The 26,996-nt window shown below is 44.1% G+C and overlaps 1 protein-coding gene across 7 annotated transcripts; it reads right to left on the minus strand.

The window, feature by feature from the left end:
* Nucleotides 1-1,425: 1,425 nt before the first annotated feature.
* PAX6 (paired box 6) lies at nt 1,426-25,803 on the minus strand. 7 transcript variants are annotated; one of them, XM_054971124.1, is made up of 11 exons: nt 25,755-25,803; nt 20,121-20,251; nt 19,273-19,314; nt 19,164-19,178; nt 17,910-18,075; nt 8,724-8,882; nt 7,809-7,891; nt 7,165-7,315; nt 6,924-7,039; nt 2,715-2,865; nt 1,426-1,511 (listed from the first exon to the last, which is right to left on the minus strand). In XM_054971124.1, exons 1-11 carry the CDS (start codon nt 25,762-25,764, stop codon nt 1,426-1,428), a joined length of 1,110 nt encoding a protein of 369 aa, XP_054827099.1. In that variant the 5' UTR covers nt 25,765-25,803. The 7 variants fall into 7 exon arrangements, with proteins under 7 accessions (XP_054827099.1, XP_054827097.1, XP_054827094.1 ...); XM_054971122.1 differs by having other exon boundaries at nt 19,071-19,178; XM_054971119.1 differs by having other exon boundaries at nt 18,963-19,178.
* Nucleotides 25,804-26,996: the final 1,193 nt, after the last annotated feature.

Raw genomic sequence — 26,996 nt, forward strand, 5'->3', positions numbered from 1 at the left:
TTTTAAAAGAAGGCTGATTAAGAGTGCAATCTTGCAACCAAATATTTCACATTAATCTAATTAATGTGAAGAATTGTGAGCTCCATTCCATAAATAGCAATTGTTAATCATTTCTATACATCCACATATATCCAGCAAAAAGCAAACCTTCCTCAATTTTTTTCCCTGTTAAACATGTCTTTCCTGACATATGTGTAACAAGGGGAAAGGTCTTGTTTTTATAGCTATTACATACCAAAACTTTCTTACATCACTTGGATTTTTCCATCAGTCAGTTGTTTTTTCCTCTAAAATTACAGATCAAGTTATAACGTCTATAAAATTAATCTTGATGCCATTCAATATTTAAAAATGGAAAATACTTTCAAAATAAAACCTTGTCTGCCTAAAAATGTTAAACCTAACAAGGGAACAAAATTTGCCACACCACACTATAAGGTTAAAGAGAAAATAGTATAATAAAGGAAATACAAAGGCTTTGGCATGGTTTTTACAATCAACAATGGTTAATTTTGATATGTCGTTGTGAACAACTTCAAAACACTTAAGTTTAAAACTCTTGCAAGCACTTTTAATTGATTAGGAATGAATTCTAGATGCACAAAAATGATTGGACCGTGAACAGTAATACAACTATAGCTAAGAACAATTAACTTTTGCCGCCAAAAAAGAAACGTTTGATGCATGAAAATGTGTATAAAACATCTATAGAATATTTTTGTCAAATATAAATGAAATTAACTTTATTATAGAAATCATTCTGGGAGATTTCTAGGGAAGACAAATACTTACATTTTGACATAAAACAAATTGGATTATATCGAAGACACAATCTATCCTTTTCCTATGAAACGCTTCTTCTTTGCTTAACCCTTGTTTGCACATAAGCATTCATCTGTTAATAACCTTTGGAAATCCCAACAGATATTTTAAATGGAAACCTACTGTGTATTGTTCCAGGTTGAATTATATGCAATGGGATGATACAAATTTGGAGCAGCAGTCTGAAATCTATGAACAGATTGGTAGAAGTATTCGATATAGCTTGATAAAACTCTTAATTCGTGGCAAAGTTTGTTGATCATGGCTTCCTTTTTTTAAAAAAAAAAAAAAAACAACTTCATGACCAACACAAAAGCAAACATCCATTCAGTCTACATTGTTCTTTTTTCATTATAACATACAAATGCCATTTACAAATAATACACCAAAATGGATAAAAGTTTGGATACCAAAATGAAAATTTGTTCCAACTGATATAATGCCTTCAGTATACAAAGGTCCATGTTAAAGTCTTTCTCCATGTGTTACATTGTAGGGCACAGTTGCAGTACAGAAGTACTTTGAAAACCATTCTTCTTTTAGAAAATACAGCTGAACATCCAACTGTTGTCCATACAGCCATTTACAAAATCAACACATGGTTTACTGTAATCGTGGCCAATATTGAGACATATCAGGTTCACTGCCAGGAACTTGAACCGGAACGGACACTCCAGGGGAAATAAGACCTTTTTTAAAAAAAGAAGAAGAGGAGGAAGGAAAATAATATATAATATACTGATTTATTCATTTTTTCTGCATGCACTACAAAAAAAGTTTTCAGGACCCTGGTTGCATTGTGAATGTATGTAAAGCTATTGAATAACTTCTATGATCTATAATTAGGTTTTTGAAACCTTCTGAACATCTGCAATCCAGCAATAGTTGCAGATACAAATTCGTTTATTCCTGGCATTGTGTGATATTCACAACTAACTAGAGATCTGGTTGAATAACTGGCACCATCATTACTTTATAAGGACACCAGAGAGTGATTTCAGATAAGGAACTGGAGGACAATGTTTCTGATTTTTACAAGATTTGTTTATTTTTGGATGTGATCCAATCAAAATACAGCACTTTAAAGTCCGACAGTGCAGAGAGTTAAGAACATAAGTTTTCCATAACAAGTCAAAGAAATCCCACTTAATTTTGCTGTTTTGTGCCCTTGGATTCCTATCCTGCCCTACTGTGAAGACTAAGTACTATCATATGAGAACGAGAATAAATAAAAGTTTTTTTAAAAAATCCAAAGCTCCTTTTGAGCCGTGTGTGTTGAACTACTAGCCTGAAATAAAACACAAAAATCTGGCAGTTCACTATGCATGCACATTGGAGTTCCTATGACCACTGACCAGGATTCTTGGGTATAATGATGAAGAACTAAAACCTACAAGATATTTACATCAGTTGAGGTCCACAATCAAAAAATCATTAGCCTTACAGTTTAATACATGATACCTGCTTACTCCATTATTTCTGACTTTTAGGAAATTATCCTACTTAATCACCTGCCACATGGAAAACGTTATGTGATCCTCTTAATTAAACTTATTTTGTGTTTTCAGATGCTAGTGGGATATTTTACATTTTTGAAAACTATCCTGAATCTGAGTTAAAGCCTGATATAAACTGGTATGTATGTATGTATGTATGTATGAATGAATGAATGAATATTAGTGCATTAAGAAAAATTGCAGCCCCAAAAAACAAGAAATAGATTTTGATTTTAAGCCCTGGAGTACTATATTTAAGCCAATAATGGCAAGATGAAGGTATCCACAGAAATATAGTCTTGGCAAAAAAAATATTCTGAATACATTAATCCAAGAATTTAAGGAAAATATTATCTGTAATTCTCTTGGAAGAAAAAAGATACAATGGATGCTTACCTGTTGAGGTGGCGCCAGAGGTGCCCATTGGCTGACTGTTCATATGTGTCTGCATGTGAGGAGGGGTGTATGTATCATAGCTCCTCCCATTCACTGACGGACTTGTGGGAAGCATACAGGAGTAAGAGGAAGTCTGGCTGGGTACTGGGGGCTGTAAAAAGAAAGAAGAAAGAATTGCTTATGATTTGTAGGAGCAACATGCATACATTATTTCTTTTGTATATTCTATCTAGTTGGCAGCGTAAATGTCTTCTCCACAAACTCAAACAAGTTCAGCTTTCATATTTAATGTCTTGCTTCAAGGATCCTGTTCCCATTATTTGTTTCAGTGGAGGCAACTGATACCCTTAAGTAGTCACAGATTGGGGCTATTCACTGAATTTATGATTTATTATATTTATATCCTGCTTTTCCATTCAGAAACTCTGAATGATCAAGTTAGTTTCAACAACACTATGTAACTGAGTCTTCCGGGGGTTCACTGGGCAGGGGAATTCAATATCACAGTGGATCTTCCATACTCAGAAACAGACATTAAATGAGGCTACATTTCAGTGAATGAATCTGCATATATACTAAAGGCATTGATCTCTTAGGGGGGTCGGATTCAAAGCTTTTCTCAGAATCAGTAGGAGCCATCCATCTTCTGTCTGTATTGCGGGAATCCGACCGTTTGTTCCAGCTTCCAAGGTATAATCATGCAAGCCACATAGTGAACACCCAAACTGAAAACATGTTATATGAGTCTTGGTCACAGACTAGTCTGCTACAACTCAGTCTGCTACTTGGGAATCTTAGCATTTTATACAATCTGAGTAGAGGTGCAAGCCATATCACTGAAGAGAAGTATTGTAAGACCTGAAGGCATTCTTTGTGGCAATATAACCTTGTAGTCCTTCAAGTTCAATTCATTCCTACGCAAGCCAACAACTTCAATGACATCAGTATCTATGAAAGAATAATAACTTACATCCAAATGCATAAACTTAACTGGATTGTAAATTGGGATGAGCTTCTAGCTGTTTATTTGTGTATGGTTACATGAGCAAAGTATTATATGATGCTTCTATTTGTTAACTTTAAACATATAAAATCTACTGAATTTATTCATTAGTTTTTCTCCAAATTCTACAGACATGCATAAATGGTAGGGACTTTGGCCAAGATAAGCGGAAGAGAGTTTTGTTCTTAAATTCCTTAATCATCACCAAGTTTTGTACATCTTACTTTGTCAACTAATTTAATTTTCTAGAGTTCCTTTGTAATACTGGGTTAGATTTCTGTACCAAATTTTAGTACTATACTACCTAAGGAATGTTATTTTGCTACCAAAATTAATTTTAATTTCACACTGTAGAGATTCAGCTTTCTCCAATATTTTTCTTTAATACATCATAAACATATTACTCTGGATGTCTTACAAGCATATTCAGATGGGGCAAGTCCCAGTTATTTAATGAACAATCCTAAATTTAGCCTCAAATTCTGTTTTATAATCCAAAATACAACTCCAGTCCAAAATCTCATTCAGAAGTAAACTCTACTAATTAATCACCCTCATCCATTCTCCAACATTTACCTCAGCATATAACACAGAACCAATGTTACTAGCTTCAGTTTTAAATGCAGGGGCCTGCCTTTAAGATGACAGTCATTATACATGCCTTATCCTTTGCTGCTCCACAAATAATGTTGAATGTTAAATTTTCATTCAGTATCTACCCTGCACATGTGGGATAACAAGGAAAACAACAATTCCATTGTGATCCAGCCACATCCAGACCATGTGAAGCAGTGATAAACAGACAACACTTCAAGCAAAGCTATACAACACCCAAAACTTCACTATCTCCCTATGAACATTGTTGCATGTATAAAACTTGATGTGGATCCCAGAGTTGTATTCTTTTCCAAATCCACTTAGCTATCTACATGCTTACAAGCATGAAGGTTGGCAGTTCTATCTATTTAACACAGCTACTTAGAACTGCAGGTGCTGTTCACATCCTTCTCTCCCTCTTGGGCATTTCTTGGGTGCCAATAGCCACAGTGTCTCATCAGCCAAGGTGTAATCCAGCTAGCATTTTAATAAGTTCATTCCCATCAGCAGTACTGTACTAATGAGCTTCTCTGGTTAGATACATTTTTCTTATAGATATTTTTCTTTTACTTGATTGAAACTTTTGCCTCTTGAATAAGTCTCAATTAACCACTTAATTCATCTGTTATTTTGCATGATGTTATCAATTCCTTCATTTCCCTTGTCTGGTCTGGATGATGCAATCGAAAGTTTGTAAAACCCTCCCCAGCTCTTGCTTACCATTTACTGTCATGATCCAAATTGGTGGTCATTTTGGTGCATTTTGCAATGTTGGAATTATTAGCAATGAAACTTATAACAAAACATGATCTAATACATGGGGTAATATTCTGGCCTCTCTGAAGCCTAACTTCAGTCTTCCTTACAACATATGGTCAATACTGACAAAGCCATTCAAGAAACTAGCCTTGCACTCCAAGTCTAAGCATAGTGACCTTGATTCAAATGAATTTAGTTTCACTCAAGTCCTACTAAAGCTAACAAAACAAAAATAGTTTCTAGTCTCCTTATATTCAGTGGAATTTAAGAACATTCTTTTGACTGGAGCAAGTGCCCACAAAGATTTAAGCAATCTTAGGACATGTTGCAGTCACATTTCACTCTGCATTGGATTGACGCCATCATGTGGAAGCAAGGTCTATTAATTTCCATACAAAATATTCAGAACTAGGCACAAGTCATATAATGCTATGAGGATTCCTTGAGAGCAAAGAATTTACCCTTTGCATCCAATTGTCAGAAAGCCATTTAGTCATAAATCCAATTCTATTTGCCACTTTGAAATTAGAGTATTACACAACTTCCCTACTAATCAACTGTTGGACACCCAAGAATTTGTCTTTTAGGTGCTTCCCCATAGCTTATCAAATCATGGTCTTAGAGACTATAGTCTTGTAACTAATTTTAAAATTAATTTATTCTATGATCAATTAATCTGCATTAACTAATGTCCCCCTTTTCACACTAACATTCACTGGTACAATTTAAAATGTGCCTCTAAGAAAACATTAAAAGAGTAAGAACATGCTAAATATGAGTTAAAACAAAATCAAATTGCATTGGAAAGTAATAAACATTGAACAACGATTCCTCCTGCTAAGAGTTAGAAACCATGCCCACCCTTGCATTAGCACATCAAAAAGTACCAGTACTATACCTCCCGGAGCAAAACATGAACCAAAATTAAAATGATCAGCAGTGGAAAGATCAAGAACAAAGCCACTTACCAAGCCCCTGACAACTATCTTGCCCTATTTTCACATTATTTAAGTAACATACCCCCATTTTGGACTATTATGGGTCTTTTTTTGTGTGATGCAAATAATAGGAACATTTTAAATAACAAAATAACATCTGGAACATTACTACCATAGACCATTTCTACATTTCACTCTATAAAAGCTTACTATATTCACACAAACTTCCTGAGACAGTGACTTGTCCAAGCAGAGTTGTGAACCACATCTCAGATCGATACTATGTACTATAACCACTGAACGATTGGGAAGGACCTACAGTATTGACTGAGAACTTTTTATGCATCTTATGGGGCATGTGGACAACAAATTTATGTACAATCAAAAATCACATGGAAGCCACTGACTGTATTAATAAATTCTTGTCAACGTTCAAAATCACAGAATGATAATGCTAAGATCTACTCACTTACTCTACTCACTACTCACTTACTCCTGTTCAAATAAGCTGCAGTAGGCAGCTTAAAGACAGCAAGATCCTTTAGCGATCTCTCATTATTAGTGTGGTTACCACACAACAAAAGGATGGACGTTTTGCAATTTCAAAGAATGGATGGTAGTTCTACCTTGATTCTAAGCCTAACACTGAGTGGTGGGAATTATTCCCGAGTAGTTAAAACGGACAGATACTTGGCACAGGACTTCCCATTAGTAAAGTGAAGCTTACAATACTTAGTGAGTTTTCACATGGATTTATAGATAAGAAGTTTGGCAATGGTTTGATATGGAAATCTTTTACTACTGAAAAGCTCCCCTTTTTGGCAGGAGTTAAGATGCTCCTATCCCACTTCAAAAGATAAAACAGTGCCCAATAATCAGTTTGCAGAGAGCATATTAGTGGATTATACTTACTTGCATAGGCAGGTTGTTAGCCATTGTGAAGCTAGGCATGGGAGGCAAAGCACTGTATGTGTTTGTTAGCGCGGTGTCTGTTCTGCCCAGCATTGAACCTGATGTGAAAGAGGAAACTATAATAGAATAGACAGATAGACAGGATGAACATATTAGTTTACGCTTCAGTCACATGACTGTACTACTGTATTGCCCAGAAAGGGTGAGTTACCAGTCAATATATCTCTTTGAACATATTTACCAGGTGTTGTGGGTTGGGGGATTGGTTGGTAGACACTTGTGCTGAAACTACTACTGATGGGAATGTGACTGGGGGTGTTGCTGGCTTGTCTCCTCTGGTTCCTTAGTTTCTCTTCCCGTCTCCACTTTGCCCGCCTGTTGGAAAACCACACCTGCAAATACAAGATATGGTTCATCAATGCAATTAAGAGTGTTGTATCCCGCATGCATCATGCAGAAGACAGAACTCAGATCTGCTATCATAGCAGAGAGGATCCTCATAAATCACCTACATCCTCTTTTCCATTTGATGCCAAATGGAATGAGGCCTAAAATGCACGTCTATCAGCTGCATCTCTCCATGGGGCACATTAGCTGTAAATTCAGGTGCACATTCACTATGCATCCATATTATAATATACATCTAGATCTAAATGAGATCTGGATGAGAAGTGACATCACTGTCTGCACATCCCCACCTCCATGTATGCATCATTTCCTGCACTCTCCACCCCCACACACACCCATTCTTTGTTTTGGCACAAGGATAATAGCCGCATTGGAACCTGAGTCTTTCCCCCTGAAAAAACATGAGTGAGAAAAAGGGAGGGAAGAAGAAAAAGAGAGCGAGCACAGAGACAAGAAGTGGAGTAGCTACTTGAATACCTGTATTCTTGCTTCAGGTAAGTCTATTTTTGCAGCTAGTCTTTCTCTGGCAAACACATCAGGATAATGAGTTCTCTCAAATTCTGGTATAAAGGCAACAGTACAGAATTAGTGTTAAAAATAGATTTCAAAAAGAACAACCACATAGTGCTTTCAGCTTTCTGTATGGTTCTTTTTTAGTACACTCTATGCTTTAAATCATTTATGAGGCATATTCCCACCAAAGTGCTTCTGAACAAGATAATCTGTGAGTTTATTTCAAAAGTGAGATGTCATGGTTCAACATTCACTTTCTTATACAAACCCACCCTACACCCCATGCATAAATGCACATACACTCGCACCCTGGGGTTATGTGATTAAGAAATGAAACCTTTTAACTGTGTCCAATGGTGGACTGTTAAGGAGAACTTGACAAGTCCCTGTGTCTCTGAGTGGTATTTTGATCATCTAGCATGTTAATGTTAGCATTTTCCTTGTTAATTTTTAAACAAATACTATCTTAAACAATATATTGACATCTTGGCCCATAATCCAAGCTGCATCAAGCAGCAGAAAGTTGACTACACATTGGTGGCAATTAAACTGGATCACATCAAAACAAGAGTTGCAACCTCAGTGCCCCCAACAGCCCCCCAAGCACGTAATGTCAGCCGAGAAAAGGAAGACGAAAACTGCAGCTGGGACTCTCCTGTCAATGGCTTAGTTAATACAAACTGCTTGCATTGTAGCCTTGGGAGTATTGGAGAGTTGGTGCAAATTTGTTTATCATTTAAACATTTAAGAGATCCTCTAGAAATGTTTGAGATTTTCATCAGTTAATATTAACACCTCCCCCCGCCTCCCGACAAATTGGGTTTGGGGCAGAAAATGGAAGGGACTCCCTTTGTTTGGCACACATAAAATGCCACACACCTTTCTCAAGCGCTTCAATTTGTTCTTGGGTAAAGGATGTCCGATTTCGCTGCAGCTTTCTTTTCAGCTGGAGTCTCATCTGGGCCTCATCTGAATCTTCACCATTTGAACTGATGGAGTTGGTGTTCTCACCCCCACCTTCTTGCTGTGGGCAGCCATCTGCAACATGAAGAGGTTAAGACAATGTACAATAGAGAAAGCTGGTCCTTACAGTCTGTATAAGTAGCCTCTTACAGCTCATTCCATCCTTTAATTTGCCCTGACCCATTTCAGGATAGTGCAACAATCCACAGACCTGACTACAAAGCTGGCTGAACTATTCAGAACTTATTTCTGAATAAATATGTAAAGGGTTAGGCTGCACATCTCACATGTGACTTACTTGCACATTGTCACTCGGATTCACTTAGCTATTGTGGAGTATGCAGTTTGTCCATCGCAAAGGGTACACGTGACGGAGTTGTCCTCTAAAATGAAATATCTGCAGAAGCCTGTAGGCATGAAATCTCCATGTGTGCATGGGAGCACAGCCAGAGCTCCAGCCTGAGATAAATATGCTTGAGGTTAGGCTGCACATTTCAGTGAAAGCAACAAATGTATGTTGCGCTGGTTTAACTAGTTTGTGGTGTATGAGGGTCACACTGATATATATAGCACAACTCTGGTTTTGGTGACAGATGAATGATTAGAATCACCTTATTTAAAACATGTATGTAGCTGAAAAGAAGGAGATAAAGTCTTTCAGCAACACGGCTGAGTTAAAAATGGAGGCAGACCAAGTACAAATCAGTCTAATGATAAGAGCATAACTAAGGTTGACTAAAGAAGGATGTGGTTAAGAAATATCAAAAATAATAAATTTTACTATATGATCAAAGTATGAATACATGTATTTTTATGTCTTACTAACACAAGACACCTCTTCCCGACCCCATCCTCAACACAAGTTTAAATATCATTTCAAGTGACTGTTGAATCTTTTGCAAAATGCCCTGAAAGATCCTTTGTCTGTGGAATGTATTTACCTATTGCTACATTTAAAATAGTGATGTTCAGTATTTCAGATTATCTATAATCAGTAATTCCTATCTAATCAATTAGATGTTGATAGGTTTGCAGAAAATGCTATTAAGAAACCAAACGAAGCTTGTAATCTTTTTAAAAAAATATTTATCTAGTTTTGATTTGAATTCTGCACAGTCAATTTCATTTTAAAGGTTGTGAATTTAGAAGTGCCTGCATTGTTCTGCAGTTTTATTCAACTATTGTATGAGTGTGCATTGCCTTGACACCTATTACAGAGCACAGCTGTAATTATATCATCACCAAGAACAGGCTATAATTGCTGAAAATGGAATTTTATATTTAGATAAAAGGACTGTCCATTCTTTGTAATGTGTTGCACCAGAGAAAAGTAAGATTTCTTTTAAAATTTTAACATGTAATTTTAAAAAGAAATAGTAGCTAGTTTGCTAAGTAGCTAAATATGCTATTCTGCAGCTGAGTGCCTGGCATATCATTTAAGTGGTACATTTTTAATTAGGGCATTTCCACTACTTTTAATGTAATTTCTATCATTAAACAAGAGAAAGTTTTATTGTTTTCACATTGCTGCTGGAGGTAAAGATCTGCTCGCAGTCTAGCTGTCTTTCAAAGTGTCTGCAGACACTGAGGGTAAAAGGAAAGGGGGGAAGGGATGCTTACAAAAGGAATGGACATTTCTGTAGAGGCAGAGAAGTTGTCAGTGAATTAACTCTCCCTTTCCTTTCACAGCATAATTCGGAGTGGTTTTTGATGTTGCTAAATTTTAAAAAAAACAGAATTAGAATTCTTTTTAACACAAAGTTGCTGGAATTAGAAGGGTGTGTGTGCTAAAAATAAATGGCCAGCTTTTTCTCTCGCAGCTTGGAAATAAATTTGTGGGAAATTGACTTTAAAGTAATATCATTTATAATCAACTCACAATGGGCCCCGTCTTCAAAGCCTGAAGAGAATTGTGACAGGATCTGGTCGGGATCTTTTCAAATACTTTGAAATGTTTTAAAACCCCAACTTTCTTCCCCATTTAAACAGTTGGATTCATCTCCAGTGGTCACCATATGGGCGTTTGGAGATCTATTGAGATGACCACCAACACTTGAATAGAGAAGGGGCTGCTTTTCACCAGGACACAATGCCAGTGGAGTAAGGGAAACTATTAAACTCTTGGGGCAAGGAGGAGGGTTGGCAAACTTTCGTGGGCAGAATTTGGAGGACACAATCAGGCAGGCCCAACAAAAGGATTCTCTTGAGGCGCGCAGTGGCCCACATTGTATCACAAGGATCCCAGTCAACAGACTTTTCAGTGAAGTATGTTAACCTTTAGGCACGACTATCATTAATCACTGTCCCCTGGGCTAGGCTACTCAATGCTATTTAGGGTTTTTTTTCTTTCTATAGGAGCTGAGGAAGAAAGAAAGAACACCCCTAAACTGGTGAATAGGCCAGTTCCATACACTGAGCCTGTTTACTCAACACCAGAAAAGGGGGTGGATGGGTAAAGAAGAGGTGAGAACTCCTTAGCTAAGATTAGAGAAGCTTCAACTAGCAGAGAAGAGCCCCAGACAAGGGCCCTGGTTTTGTTTACTAGCCAAAGTTGGTTGCTGACTTTTCCTGTGCTTTCAGAGGAAGGGCACTTCTGAGTTTCCTCTTTACTATTAAGAAATGTAGCTGGCCAGCTCAAGAACAGTCCTTCTACTGGCTTTTGTTTTTCCTAAGCAATGATGATGAGATGAGGGAATCTTAAGCCTCTGAATCCCTTTGGCATTTGAGAACAAAGCACCCACCTGTGTTGCATTAATTTTCAATGGATGACACACCTGTAAGGCAGCAGCCCTTATAAGGGAGTTCAGTGGGAATTACTTCAGAGGAAACCTACTTAGGCTCACATGTTTGCCTAGAGGTCTCATACCTTCCTGGGTGCCATGGTCATATATTTGAAAGGGGGAAAGGCAGAGGGTAAGTGCATTATTCATAACTGATGCAATATGCATGTGCTTTGCACTTGTATAGTATTCATATCGATCACCTAAGATGGGGAATTTGGATTCATGCTTTCAGCATCTTTACTGGGCAATAAGACCCACTGTGTTTGACAGTGTTCACTCCCAAGTAGGTATGTCTAGGATCACAGCCTTAGCCAGGTAGGGGGGCTTCCCACATGATAAGTTCCATACACATATTACTTCCCCTATGTGTGTGAGACTAACTTCTTTACATGAGGCAAAATAAAACACATGACCAAATCCTACCACTGTATATACAACAGCCTACATGGCGGAAAGATAATCTCCACATCCCTTGTAAAGCATCTAGAATCTAAAAGACAAATGGAATATGAAGAGCTTCTTGAACAGGGAGCTCAGGAAATAAATGTTTTAAATACATTAAAGATAGACACTTCTGCCTAACCCATCGGGCTGTCTCAAACAAACCGACCATGTGCTACTTCTGAATAAACGTGTTTAGGGTTGCAGGAAACCGAGAGTTTCCCCAGTCAACCCGCTCTAAATTAGATCTCTTGCAAATCGGCTAAAACATCTGTTAGGGTTCAAAGATAAGGACAATAAAGCAAGAGCCACTGGATGCAACCGAGCCCACATGCATCTGGGTTCATCGGGATCGGCCAGAGTATAGAAGCAAATACAACAACCAGACTGCGGAATACAAGAAGACAGAAAGTCCCGCTGGAGCCCAAGAGACAAAACTGGCTCTGTTGGAAACCATCCGGCATCAACGGCTTTGGAGCGCGCCTGTATGCAATCCCCCAGAAACCAAACGCGGGATATGCCTGCACGTGTGGTGCCTTGTGGGTTATGTGCCAAGGCACCTCATGTTCCTCAGCCCCGCTTCAGCCACGCCGTTTGGCCTTGCTCTGTTGTGCTTCCATCCCAGCCCCTGGAGCAGATCCCAGCCCTGGAGGCAAGCCCACCTTCGCTGAAAGCGCTGGCACAGCCGCCTGGCATTTGGGTGCCTGTGCTGGGGGGGGCGGGTCCGCCCGCGGGCTGCTGGGGCTAGCACCCGGCCCGGGACAGCCCCCCCCCCGTCCGGGTGCGTGGCAGCACTTATTCAGGCGCGGCCAAGGCCGCCTTCACTTGCAAGCGCCATTCAGAACCGAGAAACAAATAAACTCGCTCCTCGAAGGCGAAAACGGCAGCTTAAGTTTTCAGTTTATAGGTTAGAGGGAATCACTTCCAAACAAAACTCACCCCCCTTCCCTGGCCAGCAGCACTTCTAAAGAGCGTGAAGGTGGCAAGCTGACTCCATTAAAACCAACGGGAAATTTACCATTGACTTCAATAGGATGCAGTTTGCGCCTTAAATCAAGGGCTCTTAATTTCGTATTTATCGCAGCCTTTTCGCTTGTTTGCATTCCCATCCCCCTGCGCCCCTCCAAAAAAACCTCCGTGTCTGTTAAAACTATTTAAAGGTTTGATCTGGAAAGACAGATATGTTTCTTTTTTAAAATGTCAGACAATTAAGATATCTTTCTTTTAATGGGGACTTTCTCTCTCTTTAAAAAGAAGCCTATAAAGGAATGAACTCAATAGTCCGTTCCACCTTCAAGACCTAATCCGCAAGAAAGCGAGTGAATATGCTGTCCCTATTATCCTATAGCTAGACCATCTGACGCTGGGTATAGGATTTGTTTCTAGGAAAGAAAAAGAGGGAGGGAGGAATAAAAGACGCTGGGAAATAAAATCATTCCTTGGTTTCTTAGTGTCTTAATCAGTGAGGCGGAAAACTAGCACCAAAAAAAGAAAGAAAGAAAGGAAGATAGCAAACCGATTGCGGCACCTTTCAGCTGCAGAGCTGGGATCAAAACATTGTAGCATCTGTTGAAAGAGAAAGTGTCTAAATCCTATAGAAAGCTTTAGTCTTATAAGAAGGGGGGAAAGGAAAGGGGGGGAGATAAGAAACAGTGTTTCAGTGATCCCTAAAACCACTAAATCACTGGAGAATTTCTCCCGGATAGAGATGTCTCTTTTTGTTCTGTCAGCTCTCGTGTATCCATTATTTTATTCACTGCTGCATGGCGTTTATCAGATTGAGACCATATTTGTCCCCCTCTGAGACCTAACCTCGCCTTATGCTTCTGGAGTAATGGACTCTTAAAAAACCAGGCGCACAGAGACAGCCCTGCGAGGAAAAAACATTACAAGGGTATGAATATTCCAGGGCCAAGCCATTTTATTAATTTTAATTTGGTGATGTGGAGGCTTTGAGAGGCCGCCCGCCCGCCAGGCAAGGCCCTCACATTCCCTCTTCTCTTTCCCCTCCCTCTCCTCTCCCTCCCCCGACTCGGAGCCCATAAAATAGTTTTGATCAGGCATCTGATGAAGAGAACTTGATTCTCGAAAGCTTATGCTATAATAAAATTGGTTAGTCTTAAAGGTGCTACTGGACTCTTTTTGATTTTGCATAAAATAGCGGAATCTCTTTTTCTTCCCATTCATTTGTTTTAACTATATGGTGACTGGTGATTAATGGGGTCTTTGGAACTCTGGCACTCCACTCCTAAACACGTTGACTCCAGAAGGTTTCGTTGACATTTATGTCCACCTAAGCTTGATACGCCTCCTATGGGCGCTTACTTGGAGGTAAGTCCCATTGTACCAAATGAAGCTTACTCCGAGGAAACAAATTTAAGGCCGGGCATCTGATGTGTATCCAGGGAGTGGGTTTAGATGTTGTGCTTAATTCTCCCTTTAAAGCAGAAGCGACTTAAAAGTGCTTAACTGGAGCCAATTCGCAACACCGCCCCCCCCCCCATGCCAACCCAAAGAGAGATCGGGCGCAAGGAAGGCGGCAAAATCAAAACTGGGCAGGAGCGCCGATGCCCTTCAGTTTATGGCCGTGCATCCTCCCGCGAGGATCCCACGGCTTTGGGAACAGATCCCTCTCTGTTCCTTAGAGGGGCGGGAGGCTTTCCTAGAAAAGAGCACACCCCCTGTAAGAGGATCGGGAGAGGGGTTCGGTTTCAGGCGCCGGCTGGTGTGAACAGCTCCTACAGTACAAGGCCGTTTTTAATCCAACCCAAAAATCCTAATGGGGAGGGGAAACACAGACCCTAGACTGGAGGGTGAACTTCTCTATGCACCAGAATTTCATCCCTTGCTGCGCTAGCCATGGGATGCTTCCACACTCTGGTTGTTCATGAAATAAAACAGTCTTGTGGATCCTTAAAGACTAGCGGATTCGGTGACCAGAGCATCAGCACCACCAGAACTAGCACTATCGTCATTCTAGAGGGCGTCCCACAGCCCCTTTGGGTTTTGCTGCTAATCAGATTAGCTCAGCTCAGGAACTCCGTGGTTGTGGTCCTGGACTGTGCTTCGCAGCGTCCCAATCCACACCATACATCTACACACTGGCCACACAGAGAGCTGTTCCGGACCGACGCGGTCATACAGATCCCCCCTCCCCACTTTGGCGCTAAAGAACCTCCAATAAATTCCAGGGAGTCGAAGCAAGACTTCTGTCCTAGTACTTTTGAACTCAATTAGAGTTAACCAGCATTGGATTGGAAGGCGCGCTGAATTCAAAGTAATCATGCTTAGGATCCGACTGCAAGTCCTAACACCTCCAGCTTGAAAACTACGCACGGAGAAGTCCTGTTTACTAAGAGTTAAGGGTGCTTCTCTTCCCGCCAGAAGCTAACTTGGGAATGTCCCATTTGAATCAACGCGATCTTCTTCTTCCCAGCAAAGAGAATTTGCCAACCCATTCTCTTCGAAGGCTGCTTCATTGACCTCAGCCTGGTCTGTGCAAAGTTAAAGGCGCGCGGTCCGCTGGGGAGTTCTCCCGTGCAAGGTGAGGTGCTCTGGCATGGCTCCCGCCCATCAATATCAAACATGCGCAGGAGAACTTCCCGGTCGATTGTGGCCACCTCTTTCGGAACGCCGGCCTTTAATGCCAGTGTTACTAGTCTGAGGCACCGCAAAGCCCATTTTGGCCTTTCGGGTTTCAGAGCTGCCCTGAGCCGGCAGAAATCCAAGCCTAGGAGAGACACTCGGTTGTAAATCTCCCTGCATCTCTCTCCGTAGCCCGCAAACAAACCGTGGAAAGGCATTTTCTCATACACTGGAATTGCGGGGTGGGGGGTAATTGGTTTTATGCAGCTTCTCGGAACCATAATTGGAGTGTTGTAGCCAGCTCCAGTGGGGCCGCTTCTCTGAAGGGAGGCTTCTCGTTTCGTTTTAAACGTTGTGCCTGTTTGTGTTTGCTAAGGCTTACTCCTTATCCCACAAGGAACATCCATGAGTAGGAGACATCAGAGCATCAAAAGTCGATGGAACGCCTGAGGGGTCTGGAAAAACAAGACGAGTCTTGGGGCGCTTTAAGACTAAGGGCTAGGGAGGCCTGAGCTTTCCTGGGCCAGGGCCCGCAGCGATCGATGCACCTCCCCAAGTGTGCTTTAGTGAGGGACGCTGATGCCATGGCTCAGCCTCAACGCCACAAAGCTGTGGTTCTTTAGCTATGACAGACCGGCAGGGGGCCAGGTGGGGGGGGGGCAGACCTGCTGCGCTTCTCTTGGGAGACCAGGACTCAAGTTCAGGCATCCACACAGTGGGTTGCAGTGCAACCTAAGCAGTGAAGCCAGCGGGCCCAGAAAGGCGGGATGCGGTATAGGATCGCACTCTTACCAGACGCCCGCCTACACATGCACACACTACAGACTGAATTCTGAGCGCGCTTTCCTATTTCAGGGCAAGCGATGGACCTCGTTGAGGAGGCCAATCCCCCCCTTAGCTGCTTCCTGAAGACTTTCTCATTCCCCAAAGGCAGATCAGAGAACCGGGAGATTCATAAGACGCCCCAAATCTCCATCTTTCCAGTGTCCCTCCTAGATCGCTCCCTTCTCTTAAAACTGACATGTCTAATTGGCAAGCGGTGCCATATCGTGTCCAGAGGTCTCCTGTGGAACATTTCTACAGCTGTCTCCTTCAACTAGGCGCTTATTCATGTCGCCTTAATGAGAAACAAAACGATCTCTAATGAGCAATTACATAGCGACAGAATTGTTCCCATAACAAATTCTTGCGTGTGACAGAAACATCCTTTGTACCAGGATATTCTGCATATTGTTACTGATTTCTTTCTCTCTCTTTCTCTTTCTCTCTCTCTGATCCGGTGCCTTAACCTCCTTTTCGGGATGAAAACAAAAAGCAGGTTGTTGGGTAGATACCTCTTTACAGACTGACCACAACCAGAGGAAGGGCCGTTCGCGAACAGAGGCCGCATTGCGGGGTGGGGGGCGAACACAAACAAACCAGAAGCTATTAAGCATCTCAAGGCGAAGAAAGGCAACACCCTTTTATCCTTCATGTTAACCTCTTGTCATGCTCTACAACAATTACGTATTAATCTTCACGGTAAACCTTGGCCCATCTTGGCTAAATTGGAGCAGGTCTATCTGAGCAGTGGATTAGTCACTAAATTTTCGGGGCGCTCCAGTGAGGAGCAAACTTAAACTGACTCCAACCAACTTGAAGAACGACAACACTGGGTGAAATCGAATCTGTCCACTTCAATACCTTTTCCGTAAAAAATACCCCCCCCCCCCAGTCACTCATGACGCTGTTTTTCAACAAACTGGGGCGGCGGGGTGGGGGGAGACAACAAGGCCAACCGAAATGAAAACCAGCCATCTGATCGGGGCTCCCAGAGTCACGAATCCCCTGTTTTTTCTCCCCATCATTCTTGACGATCCTTGCTCATAGCTACATAATTTGTCAATTACACTTAAACCGCAATCTAATACCACGATGTTTATCTTGCAATCTGTCAATGATTTAGCGTCTCATACTCTTTGCAGAGCCTGATTTATTAAAACGCGTTGTAATCTGGAGACGGCCATACAGGAAGCATGGGTGCTGGAAGAGGGATGGGAAAAGATGCAAATCAGACTGAGTTTTAAAATCTCCTTGGCAAAGCTTTTCGGAGCTGTCACACTCCTGCTCACCCGATACATCACCGACGACCATATATTGCAACATGACATTCTACGGCGGAGGGAAGAGACGGGGGTGGGGTCAGGAGGTAGACAACCGTGTCCATTCCTGCCACTTCAGACTTTGAGGGGTCATTAGAGAAATCAGATTGGTCAGGGAGGGAAGGGGGAAGCACAGACCTTGCCCTGCTTACCTTGCGTTGGCTGTCCTGGGACGGATGTCCCCGGGTACCACCCAGGTCTCGTGCCCCACGTTCCAGTCTGGCCGTTCAGCATTCTTAGCTTGTCATACATTCCATCTGCACCCATCTGTTGCTTTTCGCTAGCCAGGTTGCGGAGGACTCTGTTGATCGACGATACCTGAAAGGGAAGGGACATTCAGTTAAATGGTAGCCTGGAGGACCCTCTGGAATAAACCTGTTACTGTACAGACCCATCCACCTAAACACAGACCCCCTAGAATGCCTGGAACTCACTATCTGCCCTCCTCGAAGACAGAGCGTTAAAACTCTAACCAAATTATATTTGCAAGAAAGTGAATCCCACCAATGTCACTGCCAAGCAGTGAAAAGTCATAAACCATAACTATCTTCGCGCTCCGATACAGCCTCATTGACTGCGGTAGAACTACTCTGGACGAAATGGGTGATGATTGCAACCATACTAGCTCGAGATCATGGAGCCCGTTTCAGACATTAAGTTGGGGAGTTGCGACCGGAAGCAAGCAAGTTCCATTGACATAATGCGCCCAAATCCATCTGTTGACTTGGGGTGTTACTCCCCCCTCCTAAAGAAATTTACAGTGCAAAAGCTCAAGTGGGTTGTGTTCATCAGAATTCCTTCTTATGGAGAATTGCAGCTATGGAAGTTGTACACCGGGTCAGAAATGTATTTTCAACCTAGAAACAAATGCCAGGGGTTGCAATCTAAAATAGGAACAAATATGTTAAGCGACATCGGGTGTCACTGGAGATGCGCCCAAATACATTTTGCCATTGGTCTTTTTATTTGTTTTGATCCTGAAATATATATATCTATATCTGGTAGCTCAAAAACCAAAGATGAGTGGTGAATTAAAAAAAAAACAGATACCCCCTAAATTCTCCATGTCAAATTTTGACCCTATCAAAAGACGGAGAACTTCTTAGCCTTCCATTGAGCTAGAAAAACAAAGAGCAGGGAGGTTAGCTGCAGCTCTCCGAGTATGTTCTAGGTTGGGTAGAAAAGGGATTTCTTGAGGAACTTACGCTGGGTATATTATCGTTGGTACAGACCCCCTCCGATAGTAATCTGTCTCGGATCTCCCAAGCAAAGATGGAAGGGCACTCCCGTTTATACTGTGCTATTTTGCTTACAACTTCTGGAGTCGCTACTCTCGGTTTGCTACCTCCGATAGCCCGCGGTCGGATGGAGCCAGTTTCGTAATACCTGCCCAGAATTTTACTCACACAGCCATTCGATACCTGCATCAGGGAACCGGACAGAAAATCACATTATTAATAATTTCAAGACAAAAATAAAATTGTTTAAGTATGCATTAAACAATGACAAGCTTACGTTTTGATTGTCCAGCACTTGGACTTTTGCATCTGCATGGGTCTATAACACAAAAATATACCTTAAATGGTATGAGAACTTACTTAGAGAAGTTTTTCTTTCTTTTTTTCTTTAAAAAATATTACATTTGTGGCCCTACAAGCTACAAAGGTGAGGATTTTAAAACCCACTTGAAAGGAGGGGAGGAGAAAAACTGGAGAAAAATATCAAATTTGGGAATAGGACTGTTACTAAAGACCTAATCAGACTAGTTCAAAATATTCAGATTTCAGGGTGCGGGTGTAGGTGGAGAGGGAGTGGGTGGTTTATGAGGTGGAAATGCGATCCTGGATCCCTAAGCCAAATCCCTTTGCCAAATTGTTTTCTTACGAGTCTTAAATAAGCACCCAGATAACTATTTCAAAGGAAATAAGCACTGTCGATTAGATTGTTGCTTAATATCATATACATACATGCATGCAAAAGTTACATAGAGTGGGGAAAGAAAATTATCGCCCCTGACCTCCGCACACCTGCTTGGAACTCAGTTTCACAGCTATCAATGGGACTGACTTCCAAGTAAGTGTGTTTAGGATTGGAGAATAAATGGATTGCATTATCTGTTCAGTCCAGCCAACAAATTCGAAACAAAATTACTGCATTAACAAACGGAAATAAGGCAAAAAGTTGTCAAGCATCAATTTAAGAAAAAAATCCCAGTGATTTAGAGAAGAAACTTGATTCCCCCTCCCCCTTGGACTGGACAGGGGAAGCTTGAAATCACTGCAAGCCCTTTCCCAGTACAGGCTGGTTTTCAAGCAAGGCAGGCGAAGGACGGCTGGGACTGGGGAGGCGACCCGCATTTTCACCTGCAGAATTCGGGAGATGTCGCACGGGCGAGCCCCGCTGTGGGCGAGTTCGACGATTTTCTGTCTGGTTGAGTCTGGCAGCGGCCGGCCGTTGACAAACACACCGCCGAGCTGATTCACGCCGCTGTGACCTGCGAGGCGGGGAGGAAAAGAAGGACAATGGAAGCCTGAGCTACCTGAAGATCGGGCGCAGGGCGAGCGGCGAAGGGAGGCGGGGATGGGGGCAGCCTCGGCCCCCGCAGGCGCGGAGTCTGGAGCTGGGGCCGCAGGGGGCCAGCCTCGGGGGAAACTGTCCTGCGGGTTCGTCGTTGCGTTCTCCCGAGGAACCCCCCCCCACCCCACCCGCAGGACAGCAGAGGCATAGCAGAAGTAACCCCCATCTCAGCCCTTGTGTTAGTTGCAAAACATTTAATCACACGCATACAATATCTGTGTATGTACATACACACGGATATGTGTGTGTATGTATACACATGGATATGTGTACATACACACGTACGCATACATATACACACAGTAGTAGATATGTTCGCATATACATAGTACAACATTCCAGAGCTCTCCTCAGATCAACCAGAAATACTGCTAGTTCTCCCCCCCCCCCCCACCGCCACCGTCATGCCATCCCAAGAGCAGACTCCTCTCCAAAGATCCATTCAGGGTCTCGGCTCTGCCTCTCAGCCCAGAAGAGCAACATTTGGTTACACACTTTCACTCAGAGACATCCTTTCAGCATACTTGGCAGCCAGCGAGCGAGGGAGACAGAGCTGGCTGGGGGAGAGGGGGTGGGGGGCAGGGAAAGCGTTCTCTCTTGCACTGGGCGGGGGGACGTGCGATGGAAGCCTCCCCGGACCCGCTTTGGATCGCAGCAGCTTGAAGCTGGAGCTCGCCTGCCACCTTCGCCCTAGAGAAGATCTACTCTGTCCACCTGACTCCCTCTCCAAAGCTCCTTATATGTGAGAGGAAGCCAGCAGCACCTCCTGCTTTCCAGTTCTGTCCTTCCAACGCCACCTCCGAGAATCAAACACACACATACACACCCCGTCTCATTTCTCCACTGGAAAAACTCGGGGAAGGGAAGCTGAGCTTCTTCCTTGTGCCTTTTCCAAGCTGCAGCTAGCTTGGTCCAAAGCAAGGCGACTGGAATGTTTTTAAAAAGCCAAAATATCTGGAAAAGAATCCCCAACCTGCAGCTCTAGGCTTTGGAGGCAAAGGCTCCCTGGAGAAGGTCTGGGCTGGCTGCGTGCGCCTCTCTTCTGCTCTCCTTCTCTCTTTGGAGCCTCCTGCTAAATTGACTCCAGGAGCCTCAGCTTCTTTGCAATAAATAAGCTCCAAATATAGAAGAGGGGGAAAATATGATGAGTCTCTCTGACATTTGTCTTTAAAATAAAACTAGCTGCACGTCAAGTTTGAGCTTAATTTCTGGAAATAGGCGGAAGTCGCCCCAGATCATGCATGGAAGGCTAATTGAAAAGATCCGTTGGAGCACTTGTGGCAGACATGTCACTTTATGACAGTGCTCCGCTTTTGAAAATTGCATCGTCACGACAAACAGGAGCATGATAAAAACGACCCTTTCGGTCTCGATCTGGATATCACTCCGACAAGATTGAACTCTACTCGTTTCCCCTCCGAGGGGAGGCGACTTTTTAAGGTAGCCACGGGGCCAGTGCGGACACAACCGAGGGGGCGCGCTGCGTCCTCCATAAACGCGAAGTGACAGCAAGTTGGGGAGCTGTGGGAGGGCGGGGGTTTGCACGTGAAGCCGCTCCAGCCCCGAAGAAGGCGGATGGCCATTCGCGGGGTTGAAAGACCCACCATTGCAGAGAGCCGCTTGGCGGGACTGTTCCTCTCCCGCGCCACCACTCGCCTCCGGTTAGGCTTAAAAGAGAGGAGGCATCTGCACCCCTTTCCCGTCTCCCTCACGCGCACGTGTTACTTCCGACGGGCACAAGCTGCGTCTCCCCCTCCCCCCTGCCCTGGATTCCAGTGGAATCTGCGCCGCCTCCGCCGCAGAGCAGAGGGGCCCGATCCCGCCGAAAGGGATCGTGGCAACGAGAGAGACCTCGGCACGCGCGGAAGCCTCTGGCGTGGAAAGCGGAGCGCGGGAGGCTTTCTGGGAGCGGGACCCCTTTGGGCTCGGAGGACCCGCGGGCCAGATGACGCTCCGCGGATTCCAGAAGGGCCTCGGGCAGCCTTCGGGAGCTGCCGGGAGAGGGGCGCTGCCCAGGAGCAACAGCCAGGGAAGCCCCCCCCCCCGGCCCCGGCTCGCCTAAAAGGGTTAAGCCTTCATCAATGCCTTAATTTCCCTGGAGAGGCCGCAGATCTAGCCCCGTGGCCATGATTATGCGCCTCGGCTTCTCGGACTAGGCATCTAATAGGGAAGCATATGGTGTCAATTTGGACGCTCGGCACCAGAGACGCCCGGAGCCCCGCCACAAAGCCCGAAGAGCCGGCCGCGCGACCTCGCCACACAGCCCGGGCTTCGTTCGGCCGGCATCTCCGCGCTCTGGCCGGGCAAGGGGTGAGGTGGGGAGAGCCGGCGCCAAGGCGTGCGTGGAGGTACCGGCCCTTGCAGAGGGCCCTTCCCCTGGCTGGGTGCGCAGCAAGGCCAAGGGCGCCGCCCGACGCTCCCACCCCCCAGCTTTGCACTCCCAGTTCTAGCGGGGCAGGGTTGTGGCAAGAGCCCAGGAGAGAGAGACTCCGCTGCCGGGAAGGTCCCGCCGGAGAGGATCACCGCAAAGGATCCCATCAAATGACCTCACCCTGAAACACCCTGCACGTTGAGATCGCGTCACTCGCGCGGTTACCCAGAACAAAAACCTCCACTGATCTAAACAGGATTCGCTCCCAAAGAAGCATCCATAGGAATACAGCTCGACTCCCAGGCGCTTCCTTGGAAGCAAACGCTGTTGGAACCATGCGTGTGGCTGGGGAGACGGCGCCCTTGATTCCCACAGACCTGGATCTATACAGCCGCAGCTGTGCAGCCCGATTCTGTGCACTTTTACTTGGAAGAAAGTTCTACTGATTTCAGTGAGGTTTGCTCACAAGTATATGCGCCGATATTGCAATCCTAGAAGCCCTAGAAGAGGATGATTACAGCTTGCGGGAGGGGGACAGGACGTAGCGAAGGGAAATGAAGCTGTGGTTCTCAGGCTCTGGCGTTCAAAGGAGTGTTTTTAGAAGTTTTAAACAAAAGCAATTTGCCAGTGAACTGAAGATTTTTTTTTAACTAGAAAGAGAATTCGCTGGAAAATGAGGTCACAGCCCAGCCAAACGCTTTACCATTTAAGCATGTGTTTAACAGTCCCCTTGAAATCACTGGAACTAAAAAGTGCATCACTTTGGCTGGATTGTGCCCCAGAGGTACGGATTAGTAACCCGATCCCCTTCCTCCTCCAAGCCCATTACGTGGGAAATCAGACTTGTGTCCCAATAAATATAGATAGGATTCCTTCTAAATATATACGGAAGGAAGAGCCATGGATTTCTGTTGCACCTGCTTGCAAGCCAGCTTGCACATTTGGGACCTTCTCAGTTTTTAGCCCCCTCCCCCCATCAGATCGCAGTCTTCTGAAACTGCATTTGGACATCCCAACAGGGTTTAAGAGAAGGACCTGTTTCTTTTCCAGGGGTAAGCAATTGATACAGCCACACCTTCCATACACAATGGGTGCAATCTAGCGCCACTAAAGCCCGTGGGGGATTGTGCCACCGACTGGGGCTGCGTTGGTGAGCTCATTTGCTGGAAATAAGTCCAGTGGAATCTACTTCAAAGTAAGTGTGCTTTCGATTGCTGCTTTATGTCACTAAAACCCACTCTGGGTTGGAGTGGGGAGAGATTCTGTCAGAATGCTTCTCAAATACAAAACGGACACACACACGGTAAAATAATGCCGTGTAACCCTAGTGAGACTAACCGTTATAATATAGTGTAAACCAAAGATAGATTAAACAAAACATGTTGGAAGCCAATGCCACGGGAATCAATGAAATTAATGCCTAAGTGAAGGTATTTAGGATCTGAGCGCAAGGCCATAAGGAAGCCACTAGCCAGTCCCTGCCAATCTGGTTTCTTGAAGGAAGCGATTGAAACTGACAACATCTCTGACCCTGCTGATCAGATTCCCTCTGTAACCACCCAGGCCTGGCTGGTCCATCTCCCGACGTAAAGCAAGGAGTTGCAAACAAATGCAAGCAGAAAGCCATACAGGTAGGCCATACATTTCCCCCAGCCACGGCCTACAGTCTTGATCGATTTGACAGCCGTCGGCCTATAAATCTCACACACACCCTCCCCGAATTCCTTAGGCCAGCAGAGCACGGCACCAGGCTGGGCGACGTGGGCACTTTCCCTTAAACAATTTGCTGCTTGGATACTTTCTAAAGTGGAGATCGGTTTCCTTTAAAAATGTCCGATTCAGGCAGAGTTAATTCTAGCTAGAGACCGCCTTGGCTTGGAAATAGATCAGACTTTACTACAAAGAACAACAACACAAAACAGCCGACGCTCTGGAATCCGGGTTTGGCCGCCCCGGCTTGCCCTGTTTTCTAGGCCAGGCTCGGATTTCTTGTGCCAGCACACCCCGAACTGTGGCGCGATTGGGCCTTTTCCAGTCTGCTTGCCTGGGCAGCCAACACAGATCGATTGGGATGAATCTACCAGCATCCATCGCCGCAAATCTGACTTTGAATAACAGTCAAGCCCATCTCTTTTAATGGGACTCGGCTTGTTTTCGAAGCAAGGTACTACCCTTTCGCTCGACTTTCTCGCCATCGGTCGGGTTTCTTTGAAACGCACCACCATAAGTTCTCCCTGGTTTCCACCCTCCCCACACACCCTCCCTCCCTACACACACAGTCCAGGGGATCATACCCTGGTCGAAATCCTTTCCACAGCTAGGGCTCAAAGCCTCTCCGCTCGAATACTTTGCTTCAAATATCTAGGCCATCAACATCCCAACTCCAAGGGAGATCTTTGCGGAAAAGTCAGTACGAAAGAAAACCCAAGGAAGGGATCAAGTCTACTCCTAGAAATCCCGTGCCACAAAGGTGCCCCTTCCCTTCCTTTGACATTCAGAGAACTTTTCGCACACCGAATCCCCAAACACTCACAAAGAGCCGATTTAATTCCAGCTGCCGCGAACGCGGTTGGTGAGGTGGAATTCAATAGTGGTCACTTCCACGCTCAGCGGCTGGCGCGACGGATGCCATCCACGACACAGCTAATTTACACCCCTGTCTCGGCACAGTTACTTGGAAGTAAATGCCATCGACAGGTATGGCACGTGCATCCATCTAAGTAATAACGTTTCGGATCTCGGCCTTACAAAGTTCTTCTGTCTTCACACGGGCAAAAGAAAGAGTAGCTACATCACCTCCTGTTCCACCATCTACAAGCTGCATGGCTTAGGAGAACAACTCAGCCGGGCGTCCAGCACCAGCTCTCTCATCGCTTGCTCTCTCTCCCCCTCGTTTCAGAAGAAACCAGTTCGAGTATGATCAGTATTTTGGAAGCCTGAAATCCTATACCTTCTTCGCCACCTCCTCCCCATGGCCCACCCCAACATGTCCTTTCAACTTTACATTCTCAAGATAGCATCGCCATGAAATAGAAGAAGAGTCACTTACTGTTCTGCATGGTGAATTGATGGAGCAAGTTCCCACGTGGCTCGCTTAGAGTATTCTATGAGTGATAAAACAGGCATTAATTAGAGGAGGGAAACCCACTGGTACTTCCTGTCGCAGGGCTGTTCATCATTCCAGTGCAGCAGTCTCCTACTGGAACTGATGTCAACATATCTATATCCATATCCGTATCCGTATCTATATCTATATCTATATCTATATCTAAGCAACCTTTAAAATATACAGTCAGTAATAATAAACCGGGATAGCACAGGAGCCGAATTGTTTTTAAAGTAAGATGGGCTCCTTAGCATCTTGGCCTGCAAGCCAGACAAGCGCTTCTTAACTTCCAAGTTAAGCTGTGTAAGCGTTCTAGTGATCTAGTAAAGGAAGAAGTTGCTTTTAACTTGCCTGATTTGTGAGTGGATTCTCCTCTCCTACAATGTAACGATTCACACATCTGCGTAGCTCTAGTTAGAGTCTTCCCTCTAGGAGTAAAAAGAATAATAAAATAAAAATAATGCCCCTTCATAGAAGCGGGAGACTTGCAACTGGAAAGGTTCAAGGCATTTCTTTTTAAAAAGCCAGAAGCGTCCATCTTCTCGGCGCGCCTAGTGCAAGAATTCTGAACTGTGACACTTTTTGTGTCTGCGTTTACCAACACAAGGTCGACTTTTTCTTATTATGATTTCATTTTAATTTGCTGAAGTGAGCAGCAATGTATCCATCCTCTTGTCTAGAGCTGCACTTTGGGGGCCAAAGAGGCCTTTCTTCTGAAAAGAGACTGCAGACAGAGTTTGTTGACACTTTTTGGCCTGCGGTGTGTGTGTGTGGGGGGGGGGGGGTTGCTGACGTGCAAATCAAAATCTGTTGCACGTTAAAAAAAAAAACCAAACAAGTTTGGAGTTACTTTACTCATTTGATGAGGAGGGCTGACGATTCCTTGAGCGGCACTACCAACCCCATCCCCTCTCGTTCGGGGGTGGGGGAGAAATCCACTTATTGTGATTAACTTCTTTTTTGGTCTTTAGATCTTCCCCTTTTTCACTGTACTGTGACACACGCTGTCTACCTCGCCTCAGTGCTTTAAAAAGTGAGACCAGGAGGGGGTGAGAACCGTTCAACAAAGCCTACAGAAGGCGAACAATGCCTCCCATTTTACTCCCCTACCCAAACCCAGAGCACAAGACCCCGGCCAGCCTCCTCCGGAACGGGCAGCGCGGCTTCCAGCTCAACGGACCAACA

Source organism: Eublepharis macularius, chromosome 2 (genome assembly GCF_028583425.1).
Source record: "Eublepharis macularius isolate TG4126 chromosome 2, MPM_Emac_v1.0, whole genome shotgun sequence".
Taxonomy (NCBI): domain Eukaryota; kingdom Metazoa; phylum Chordata; class Lepidosauria; order Squamata; family Eublepharidae; genus Eublepharis; species Eublepharis macularius.

Bases quoted from the DNA above. Each gene is read 5' to 3' on its own strand.
- PAX6 (XM_054971120.1), bottom strand. The intron at 19,315-20,120 runs GTGAAAATGCGG...TTTGTGTTATAG, and splicing joins ACATCTCCCGAATTCTGCAG to ACCCATGCAGATGCAAAAGT. The intron at 18,076-18,962 runs GTAAGTTCCTCA...CTTCCCTTTCAG, and splicing joins CCAACGATAATATACCCAGC to GTATCGTCGATCAACAGAGT.